General features: G+C 37.1%; 1 protein-coding gene across 5 annotated transcripts in view; it reads right to left on the bottom strand.

Moving 5' to 3' along the window:
* Positions 1 to 7,562: 7,562 nt before the first annotated feature.
* LRRC4C (leucine rich repeat containing 4C) overlaps positions 7,563 to 12,169 on the bottom strand; it is a 1,342,213-nt gene continuing 1,337,606 nt past the window's right edge. For 4 of the 5 annotated variants that reach the window (XM_043482208.1, XM_043482206.1, XM_043482205.1 and 1 more), the window contains one exon: positions 7,563 to 10,229. In XM_043482208.1, coding sequence (XP_043338143.1) covers positions 8,265 to 10,187 — 1,923 coding nt within the window. In that variant the 5' untranslated portion in view covers positions 10,188 to 10,229 and the 3' untranslated portion in view covers positions 7,563 to 8,264. Of the gene's footprint in view, positions 10,230 to 11,634; positions 11,650 to 12,169 lie in introns of those variants that run through there. The other variant, XM_043482210.1, reaches the window with a different exon arrangement.

A 12,169-nucleotide genomic window follows, 5' to 3' on the forward strand; every position in this document is an offset into this window, starting at 1 on the left:
ACTAACACACACACTAACATCCCCAAGGAGAAGGCTATTTTCTAGAACATAATCTAATAGATTGTAAGAGATAAGTATTCTGAGGAGACTGTTAACAACTTCTATTCTGAATAATAAATGCCATTGCTAAATCACCAATATTCTTCTTTCAATCTTAATTTCCTATATAATTTTTGTGCCTTGGAAAGAGTTTACTCTAATGCTTTCATCTCTAAAGTGGAGATAATGTCTCCCTTACAGAGCTTTATAAGGACTGGAGATAATGAGTGTAGATAAAGTACTATAATAATATGATGCTTGTCAATCCTTGACTATAATTCCTCCTACAGGGCATTGTACTTCTGTACTTCCGCTGCATCTACAGAGAACAATCTAGAAACTTTTGTACATAGTTTGACATTACAAGCATTTGCGTTTATGACCTTGCCCAACTTAGAAACAAACGTTCTGGCCACTGCATACTAGTGGCCAATGTTATCTGGCATTGCCAATAACAATGACATAGAACATTAATATGATTAATAGAATCAAGATAATAACCAAATGATAAGGTTTGTATGACAAACCTAGACAGCATATTAAGAAGCAGAGATATCACTTTGCCAACAAATGTCCATCTAGTCAAAGCTATGGTTTTTCCAGCAGTCATGTACAGATGCGAGAGTTGGACCATAAAGAAAGCTGAGCACCAAAGAACTGCTGCTTTTGAACTATGATGTTGGAAAAGACTCTTGAGAGTCCCTTGGACTGCAAGGAGATCAAACCAGTCAATCCTGAAAGAAATCAACCCTAAATATTCAATGGAAGGACTGATGCTGAAGCTGAAGTGCCAATACTTTGGCCAACTGATGCAAAGAGCCAACCCATTAGAAAAGACCCTGATGCTGGGAAATATTGAAGGCAGGAGGAGAAGGGGATGACAGTGGACGAGATGGTTGGATGGCATCACCGACTCAATGGGCGTGAGTTTGAGCAAAGTCTGGAAGATGGTGAAGGACAGGGAAGCCTGGCATGCTGCAGTCCACAGGATCACAAAGAGTCAGACACAACTGAGGGACTGAACAATAACAAAAGGTTTGTAAAGGTGGCGAAGTGATGAATCGATCTGCCAATGCAGGAGATGCAGGATTGATCTCTGAATTAGGAAGTTCCCCAGGAGTAGGGAATTGCTCCAGTATTCTTGCCTGGAAAATTCCATGGACAGAAGAGCCTGGTGGGCTACAGCCCATGGGGTCCCAGAGTTGGACATGACTGAGCGACTGAGCACACACATACACACACACACACACACACACACATACACACACACACACACACAAGCTTTGTAAGTGGTTTGACCAGCCATCCTGGTTTGCCTTGAGCTAAATGGTTTTCGGGATAGAGGACATCCAGTAGTGAAAGAAGGAAAGTCTAGGCAAACCAAAGTGAATTGGTCACTGAATCACCTAGGGCTGACTTTGTTTTGCTCACTGTTGTATAACCAGAGTCTTGAACAGTGTTTAGAATTAAATAAGTTTCTCAATTCCTATTCAATATGTGCATGAATTCATTCTAATACAAAAATAATCTAACCATGTTCTATACTTTACCATTTACTCTTTTCCCCCAATGATTTATTTTCTTTCTGTCTATGTTTATGGATTCAAAATATTAATACTTTTACATAAAGACAAACATACTATTTAGGGAGAATTTGATAAAGTAATTAAAATGCACTTACATACTATTCTTCCATGGCTTAACACACGAGAAAACAGGTGAAAGCACTTTCTCAGCTATAAAGCAGAGTTTTTATTTTTGAATTACCCTATGAATATCTAATGGCATCCCACTAAATTCTGTAAGCCCAGTTCATCCTTGACATTAATCTAATTGTAGATTTTCACTCCTGAACATCAGAGCTTTCTCTGATTACTAATATGGTTTTTAAATAACTATCACAAATCACTCTCAGGATTTATTAGAAAATGAATTTTATAAAAGTTTAATGATGTCAATAAATTGAAACCATGTTGACTAATAAATGAGATTTTTATCTTAGTTGCATTTATTGTCTGATGAATAATCTAATCTATATTGGCATTTGTCTTCAATAGGAAGTATGGTAAATGAGTTTATGTTCATAAAATTACATATATATATGTATATATATACACATATATTCTGCATATGTGTTTTTCAGCATTGTGAATGTCCTGCCTTCTTCCTTTTTCTTGAAGGTAGAAGATATATTAATCATAATTAAAAAAATCAGATCTCTAAAGTGGAGTTCAAGAATAGAAATAAAAAGAGGCATCACTCTGAAAGTGCCTAGGAAATAATTTATTCACCTCTGTAAGTTGTCCCCAATATTGATAGGGTTGAACTCCAGACTGAATAACTAAATGTTGTGTAGAAATGACAGATTCTCATTTTATAGTACTTATAGAAAATTTGAAAACATTCTGAGGAACGAAAACAAGGGATAAAACATACTTCCACATAAAGGTATGTCCTAAAAAAAACAAAATGCAATTGAACTCATAAAGGCTAGCATTAACTTTTTAAGAGTGACTTATTTGCAAGACTCTCAAAAAAAATTTAGGGGGAAATACATAGCTACATGACATTTTTATGGTCAACATTAACTAAAGTTCATTTTTTAACATCCATTTATGTTAAGAAATATCTTTACAAGCATGTGTTAATCTGCTTGAGGGCTGCTGGAAAGAGAAACTTTGTTACTTCTCCCTTTCATTTTGTAAAACTTTATTTTTAAAAATAGAATTAGCCATAGGACCAGGAAGTCCAATTCAACATTTGAGTTTTGAGGCATTTTACAAATTTTGCTATAGTTAAATTTTTTCATAATGATTCCATTAGTAAAGAAACCCATGATTTCCGTAGTGTTAACAAATTATTTGATTTAAAGTTTTATAGTATCTACCATAAAAAACATATATACCAGAAAATACATCATAATTACTTTTGTGTATGCTTTAATATATTTAGTTCAATTGAAGCTTCATTTATTTCTCTCAGAGAATTAGACACTGTACAAAACTACCAACTGTATTAAAATGGAAATTAAATTCCATTTTAATTTACCACTTTTAATGTGGGACTAAGGACTGAAAAGAAAGAATTACTAATTGTTCATTCAGAAGCCTTACTGATACATAGACATGATAAAGGGGAGGGATTCCCATAATGGATGGATTTTTCTCAGGATCTCCTAGGGCTGAGCTAGGTGGGTGTTCTGCCAAGATCTCAGGGTCAGAGAACATAAATCAAAATGGGCACTGCTGCCTCCACAGAGACCAGCCTCTCTCTGTCAAATAATATTGAATCTTCTCTTTGATCCAAGTAAAAAGCTATATATTAACTACTTCTGCCAAACAGATAAGGACAGGACTGATACCATTTGGACAAATTCAAATTCAGCGATTCAGCATCAAATATATAATACAGTGTAGCATTAATAACCTGGAAAATGAAATTAAATTACTGGACCAAATATTGAAAGAAAATCTTCACGGTCTGGAGTCTTGTAGAGCTTTGCTTTCTCTATTTTGCCCAGATGATGTATTAGTATCCTCATTTACTGTGCATTAACAAAATTTATAAAATAGAAGGATTTTCCAGTAACATGTGCTTTCATTAAAATAGCTTAATGCATCACCTATCTTTGCAGCAACACTTCATTCTCTCTCTCTCTCTTTTTATTTATTCTGGACTAAGGCAAAAAAAAAAAAAAAATGGAGTTTTCTCACTGCTGCTAGGCACTTGTTATACAATTTAATTATATAATTTATATGTAATTTTTATATTTTCTCAATTTAAGAAAAACTGAAATCTCAGAAGTTTGGTTAGCAGCACTTAAAGACACAAAATGACAGGAACTGGTTTTTAAATGTGTTTTAAGAATGCTTCTTTGAGCTTCTACATTTGGATCTTAATTGACAGTGTACTAACAGTAATTCTAGGGGACTTCTTTTTTCTCTCCTAGAACCAGATGTATCTTATTTTATATCCTGGAAAGACAATGGCATCACAGCTGGCTTTTATCTCATACAGAGTATGTAAGAATTCATATTTCTTCTTATGGCAGAAGAGAAAAAATAGAAGGTAATTTGATGTTTTAAGGCAACAGCTTGACTTATTTTTATCTGGTTGCTTTTGTACAGAAATCATATTCTAATCAAATATAAGAATGTGTGTATAGTTTGGGGAGAGATATTTTTAAAAAAGAGATTTGACTCTGTGAATATATATTTTATGAAAAACAGACACCTGGCTTCCTAGAAAACTATGACTCCTCACTCAAGCATTCATGTATTATACCCGTGATATTTAGTGATACAACTGTCTTCAATATCCTTATTAATCCCAGTAAGCTGAAGCACCAAATAAACAATTTAAAACATTATTTAAAAATTACATTGTTTCAAAGCACCACACTATCCATAATCACACGTCTGACTTTGACTTGTCTAAGTATTTTGAAGATTGTGCCAAGAGGATAAAATGTTTGTTTTTTTTTTCACCTTGATCAATATTTACTTTGGAAATGTTGAGTAGCTTGGTGCCATCCACCTAATACTTTCCTCATGTTTCAGTAAATCTTTTTCTATAAAAGTCTTCTTCCTTTTCTTTCTCCCATATAAATAAGCCTTCCATTGTCAAGTTATTTATCAACAGATCTAAATTCAAGATTTCAGAGTATGCAGGTCTCAAAGAACGTCCTGATTTTTGACTCTTTGATTATAAAGCCTAAAAGCAATTATAGCAATTAAGCAATTCCTCAAAAAAAGAATTGAACAATGTTCCAATCGTTAACCAATGGTCCAAAATTCTAATTACCTACTTTAATCTTTGGAAAAGATGACATTTGATTCCAGAATGTTCAGAATATGAGGAAAAATGACTAAAGCTATATCAGGTCCTATGTATGTGAATTGTACCAAATCCTTCTCATATTTTGCCACCATAAATGTGTTTGGACACATGCAAAAGAATTTAGGAGTTTGAGGTGATAGCCAGTTATAAAAGAGCAGGAGTCCAGAATAGGAAAAAAAAATATTAGAGAAGATACCTTCTAAAGCATTCTTTGATATTTTCCCAAAGTCAGCTGCATATCTTTAGTAGGAAAAATAAATATACAAACTAAAATTATCATTATTTTAACTTGGTTAATTGTGAATGACATATTTTTGATGCACATGAGTATTTAAGCATGCTGCCACTTGGTTACCTTTGGATAGAATAAAAACAGTAACAGACATAAAAGGTGTGTTTTGCTACAAGGATAAACCAGATATTTAAATAGTGAAATGGACTTTCTGCTGAACCAAGGAAGTCCATTTTGAGTGATGAACTCTGTTTGTACAGCTACCTTATTGAAGCTCCCAAAACCAGTGCTCAATGCAGAGCAAATACAGACACTGCTAATCATAAAATCATAGAATTCATTTTAGTGTACTTTAAATAATACTTTTATAGCACTATGCCCTTCATCCCTAAAACCTGCAGCGAGGAACTTTTGTCAAAAGTATTTCTAAATTGACTGGAAAAGTCAAGTGTGGCTTAACAAATCTTTCATCAATATATGTAGATTTTTGTTTAAATTTCTAATATGTATTCCTTAGGGCAACTATAATCTCTTATGGCACTGAATTGTATTCTTGACTTTCTTACCTAAATTTTTAGTGCAAATTCACCTTTTATTCTAGTAGAATTTATCTAACTACTCAGTCACCCCTCACAGTTCAGTTCAGTTCAGTCGCTCAGTCGTGTCCAACTCTTTGAGACCCCATGGACTGCAGCACGCCAGGCCTCCCTGTCCAATCCCAACTCCCAGAGTTTACTCCAGAGGAATTGCATGCTGGAACTAACTTCTTAAGAATTAAAAGCTCAAATGTAAGAAAGTTTATAATCAACAAAGACAGAGCTCAGAGACCAGAAACCAAGTAGAGAATGCAAGATTCTTTTCCTTCTGGGTTTATATCAGTCTTCTTTGTATTAGCACTTGCTATTCCTTGGTGAGTTGTTTGGTTAGTTTCTAAGCTGATCTGCAGCTTAGAAATAGGAAGTACATTCAATACTGAATCACTTGACAAATGACAGCCAACATGTGTTTTCCCTTGAGTCTTCTGCACAGGAAAAGCTAATGTGAATTGTATTCCTAATAAAGAAAGGTAGGGTACAAGGGAGAAAAAGCCACTAAAGAAGTGGTGCTAAAAAAATAGAGGTGAGTTCCTTGTGTGGTCTCATTTGTCTGCTATCTCTTCCTTCCAGCTCTCTGACCCATTTTGCTAGTAATAATTGGTTTTTCATACCTGGAGATCACAAAACCCTGATGTGATGTCCAGCCTGTAGAGTTATGTGTGAGTATCCGAACTGCTCATTCATTAGGAGCTGCAGTTTTCTCCAGCTTACCTCTAGTTTTCTCTAGTTTAACATTTATCTCACCAATGATATGGCAGATTTCAAGGGCCAGCAATAAGAGGTGTATATTTGGGAAGATCCCCTGGAGAAGGGAATGACTACCCACTCTGGTATTCTTGCCTGGATAATCCCATGGACAGAGGAGCCTGGCAGGCTGCAGTCCACGGGGGTTGCAAAGAGTCTGACATGACTGAATGACTAACACACTGTTACACTACTGTTTTCACTAAGCTTCACACAGATAAAGACAAAAGTCAGACATATACTATATTAAAATATCAGGAGAGTGCTGAGGCACCAGTAACTAGAGAGTTCCTTTTTAACTTGCAAGATAATGTATATTCTTATACCAAAAATATCTTGTTCCTTGAAGTACCTTTAGTGAATTGCTAGTGTGTTAGCATTGCTATCTCTTGGTAAACGTCCATTGCCTATAGCAAATCCATACTTACACTTCTTTACCACTCTACAATCTGCATTTGGAAGAACAGAATCAGCTCTTCCAGAAGAATGGAAAAAAATCATGAGGAGATTTTGGTCATAACAGTAAACTGATTATTTCAAAACTCTAGGGTCCTGCCACTTGCCACCTAACAGGAAAATTAGAGCTGGCCCTTGGTAATCAACTGGTTTCTTTAATGATATTACATATAGGTCATGAGTGATTCAAGTGCAGAATCCAGGTCTTACTAATCATGTGTCCACAACACCAACATCAGTGTTTAACACATAGTAGGACTTTAACAGTTAGTGTTGAACTGAACTGAGCTTGTTGACACTCAGCACCTTGGATAATTTAGCATTCTGTGATTGTACTTCATCTAGACAGCAGAATTTTATTTAGGAGCTAGGGAATAAATTATACTGAAACTTTCTTTCAAGTGGAATTGAATTTACTTCACAAAAGTCTAAAAATGTGAGCATTCTACAAAGGGCAACACTAACGAGAAGAAAAGAAGACCACAGCATCCTTGAATATAGATCAGAAACTCACATCATCTAATGAAACAGGACCCTGTAGAGACTGGTGCTGTGACTGAAGATTACTGTAATATTACCTTTCTCAGAAATCAGGAAATCTAGTTACCTTCAAGTCTCTCACATTTGTGCCAAACTACAAATAAGTTGTATCCAGGTACAGAAAAACCAACAATATTTTATTTATAATCTTATTTTTAGTTTTTGAACTACAAATTGGATTCTAGATTTGTTTAAAAGATCATGGGTTTTATAGATGCTCATATGTAAATTAATCTGTTGCTTGCTTCCTTTTTTTTCTTTCCCATTGAATGGTCCTCCTCATAAATACAGAACAGGTCATTACATGAAAAATATAAGATCTTGCATTTTTTCCTTGTTCTCTCTTAAAAATCTATTTCTAATATTGCATTCCCCATTGGACTACTTCATAAGGGCATGAGGGGGAGGAAAGAAAAGAAAGAGAGAGAGAAAGAAAAAAAAGAAAGACAAAATAGACTGGATCTCACCACTAGAATTCACCATAAAAATCTCAAAGTATAACAGAATTCTTACAAAATTTCCTAGACTGGTTCTTTAGGGAACTGAGATCTCCTATGAAAAATATGGCAATAGGGAAGGCAAGGATGAGATGTGGGAAATAGTAAATAAGTGCAGCAAAAACAGGTTCTGAGGAATACACATAATTTTGTCTGCTTTAGATCACAATAGAATTTTTAATAAATAAATCTTTTCTTTTTTGTTTTTTTTTGTAAAGACACTTTTTTGAAACAGTAGATTTAGCCCAGTCATTTGTGTCATTTTTAATAAACTGTCTTTTTTTTTTTTTTGATTGTTTGTTTTCCGTAACTGTCAGTGTTTTAGATTTGAGTCTCTTGGACATTGTCTTTAGAGTTCATCCGGATCAATAACGGTTCATGCACTGAACTGTGTATTGAATTTATTGTGTTAACTGTTGTTGTGTGGTTGAAAGGAGATTTGTAAGAGTTATAGTGATTGAGGTGCTCATGCTCAATCGCAGGCATGGGCAGGTGGCTTTCCATGGGAGTGTCTCCTGTAATCTCATCATCCACATTAATGATTTCAACAGTCCTCGTTGGGGCGTGATGATTTTGCCGATGATGCTGCTTCCTCATCTTGTAGAAAATGACCAGCATCACTGCTGCCATGAGTGTGATGGCCACGAAACAGCCAATGATGATTTTGGTAGTCTTCATGACCTCATCAATTCCTGGGATCCCACTGTTGATATCAGTCACAGGGATGGTGAATGTCTTTTCTGTTGACCTTGTGCTCTGTGGCGTGAGGGAGGTGGTCACATTAGTGGTCTCCCAGTCGATTACTGGAGTGGGACCCACATTGTTATCTGTGGTCCGTGCCTCATCCTGAGAAGGTTCCATAGTCTCTACCGTGACGGTTGAGAAGTAAGAGAACGGGGTAGTGGTTGCTGCAGTAACATTCAGGGTGGCTGAAGCGGTGGTGTTTCCCACGGAATTACTCACCATACATGTGTACATGCCTGTATCTTGCACGGTTACATTCGTGAAGTTTAACGTGCCATCGCTGAGCACGGCTATCCGCACTTTGTACGCCCCATGTGTCATGACTGTTCCGTTTGGAGTAATCCAAGATACGGAGGTTAGGGACGTGGAGGCCCGACATTTCAGCTCAGCTGCCATGCCTTCAGTGACATTGAGGTCTGCTGGGGGTTCCACAATGACAGGAGCATAGCATGTGAAATAATTCTGGTCAAGCTCCCCAATGTACCTCCCTTTCAGGTTGGGAGGGGTGTTACACCGGGCACAACAAGCCGTATTGGAGGGGGCCATGTCTTTTATCCACCAGCTGAGCCACAGGATGTCACAGTTACAGTTCCAGGGGTTGTGATGTAAGTGTATCCGCTCTAGATGATGCAAGGGTGTGAAGAGGTCATGAGGCAGCAATGTCAGATTGTTGTGTGCCAAGTTGATCTCCACCAGTGACTGAAGGTTATCAAAGGCATTCCGTTCAATCACTTGAATCTGGGACTGTATCATCCACAGTTTCTGAAGATGCATCAGCCCCTGGAAGGAGCCAGGCCTGATGGCAGACAGATGATTCCCAGAAAGATCCAGCTCATCTAGTTTTATGAGCGGTGTGAGGTTAGGGATTTCCCGGAGGTTGCACATGGCAAGGTTCAAATACCTCAAGTTAGACAGACCTTCAAAGGCACCTTCTGAGATGTATGAAAGCCTTTTCAATTCCCCCAAGTCTAGCCGGCGCAAAGAAGGGATTCTGTTAAAAGCATAAGAGGGGATGCTTTCGATGGGGTTGTTTCGCAACCAGAGCTCCTTCAGTTTAGACAAATATACAAAAGCTCCATTCGGGATGGTCGTAAGACGATTGTCAAAGAGTTCCAGCGTGTTGAGGTTTGCCAGACCATTGAAGGCCCCGATTTCAATTGTTCTGATATGATTCCTACTCAACTGTAGGATTTCCAGGTGCCTCAAGTGTTTGAAGCTGTTCACTTTGATGATCTGGATTTGGTTCTCATGGAGGTTCAGCAGCCGGGTGTTGGTGGAGATGCCATCTGGAACGTCACGTAGGTTTTTCCGAACACAAATCACCTTGCTGAACTGGTTGCTGCAGGAGCAGACGGAAGGGCAGGTTTGAGCCCGCACCAGACCAGCCACCACAAGAAGTTGAAGAGCCAGCAGCACCACAAGCAGGGGGTCAAATAAGGCCCTGTTAAACCTAGGACCTATCATTATCTGCTGTGGATGTAAGGTCATCTTGTTCAACATTCATAATTTATCTGGTGTTGGTCCTTCTGGAGTTCAAATAATCTGCAATGCAATAAGAACAAAAAAGAGTGTTAGATCTCCTCCGAACGTCTTTCTCAAGTCATTGTCAGTGAGACAGTGTATCAGCTCAAGCCTTCAGTTCTCAAACTAAGATAACAATAAATCTAATCCCATGTACTGAGCAATGGGGCTCATATTTATTGAGAAGTGTTTCCATACTTTGAGTTATTGGCCAGCCACAGCCCATATTCCATCATTTGTGCAATCACAGAGAAATGGAAGAATGAGGTAGGGGGTTTTACTGTAACGTTTATCAACCAAGGGTGACCTGAATGCATGAGGGCACATGAAATGTACCCCCATCATTAGGTTCAATGTCCAGACCAGATTAGAAAAGTTCAGAAAATAAAATTGGGGGACTATACCAATAAACTAAAAACTCCCTTGCAAAATTATCAATAGCTGACAATTTATCGAGGAGTAGTCTGTGTGCCATAGGCTATAGACTTCACAAACAATCCAAGAATGGCTACACAACTTGCAGGGCTCAAGGCAAAAGGCAAACATGGGATGTCTTGTCAAAAATTATTAAGAATTTCAAGGGGTTCCCTGAGGGTACAGTGGTTAAGACTTTGCCTTTCAATACAGGGGGTGTGGGTTCAGTCCATGGTTGGGGAGATAAGATCCTACATGCCTCTTGGCCAAAAAAAACAAAACATAAAACAGAACACAATAGACTTTAAAAGTGGTCCACATCAAAAAGAAGTCTTAAAAATTTTATTAAGAATTTCAAATCAGTTGTAATAGAGCATTAAGTCAAGCATGGGTCCTTCTGAATACAGAGTCCTTTGTAACTGAACAGGCTGCATGCCCTGATCCTTTCCTTTCCTTGCTGCACTTCTCTGAGGAAGGAATTGTTACAGCCTCCATTTTCAAGATGAAGATATTTAATTGTAGGGGAAGTGGCGTGCATATAGTCACACGGTTAACAAGTAGAGAATCAGGATTCAGATATTCATCTCACTGGTCCAGGAGAATACGATCTCAAACATTCCATGAAAGAAGTTTCTGCAAGAATGATGGCAAAAGCAAAATATTTTTCACAGTTATTTTTGTTAAAATACCTTTCCTTTGGGGGTCACCTCAGCTTGAAACACTGGCAACTTAATGTATGGTACCTGTGAAAATACACTGAAATAATGACATGCACAAATATGTGTAAATTTCTAGAGATTTTCATATATAAAACTCACAATAACAGAGCCAACTGCTACCTACAGGTAGACATACTACCAACTAAATCACATCTCATGAAACATAATGTTTATGTACAGAAAAAATGATAGTATTAAATATAACAGGATTGTATATGTATTATGTCTTATTGATACTACTGATATTGATACTACTCTTATTGATTTCTGGGAAGGGAAATAAAACAACTTACTTTCTGCATTTCTTACAGCACAAAGAGGAATTCCAAAGCTTGTGTTACCCAGTATACACCCCATTCAACTGGCTTATCATGAATTGGGCACCTGTGTGATGACTTCTCCCAAATTCCTCAATAAACAGTGCCTCTTCTAAGAATCTCTTGGGAAGAAAAAAAAAATGTGGAGACTTATCATAACCAGTTCAAAAAGGCACTAAGACAGTAATTTAGTAATTTACTATATGTCACCTTGGGCGGGTGACTTATCCTCTCCACAGCTCAATCTCATTTGCACAATGGGGATGATATTATGATGTAACCCTAAGTGTTATTGTCAGAAAAAATTTAATATCATAAAGAGCTTAGAATAATGCCTTCATAATGAAGGAACTCAATAGACATTGCTATTACTACTACTACTGTTTTATTTCCCTTAGTTAGACATTTTGCTAAGTACTGAGCATACAAAAGTGAAGAATATAACCCTCACCCTGGAGGGAATTATAATTCAGAAGATAAGACAGATAGGCAAAGAGATGAAACACAATAA

The sequence above is a fragment of the Cervus canadensis genome, chromosome 11 (assembly GCF_019320065.1).
Source record: "Cervus canadensis isolate Bull #8, Minnesota chromosome 11, ASM1932006v1, whole genome shotgun sequence".
Taxonomy (NCBI): domain Eukaryota; kingdom Metazoa; phylum Chordata; class Mammalia; order Artiodactyla; family Cervidae; genus Cervus; species Cervus canadensis.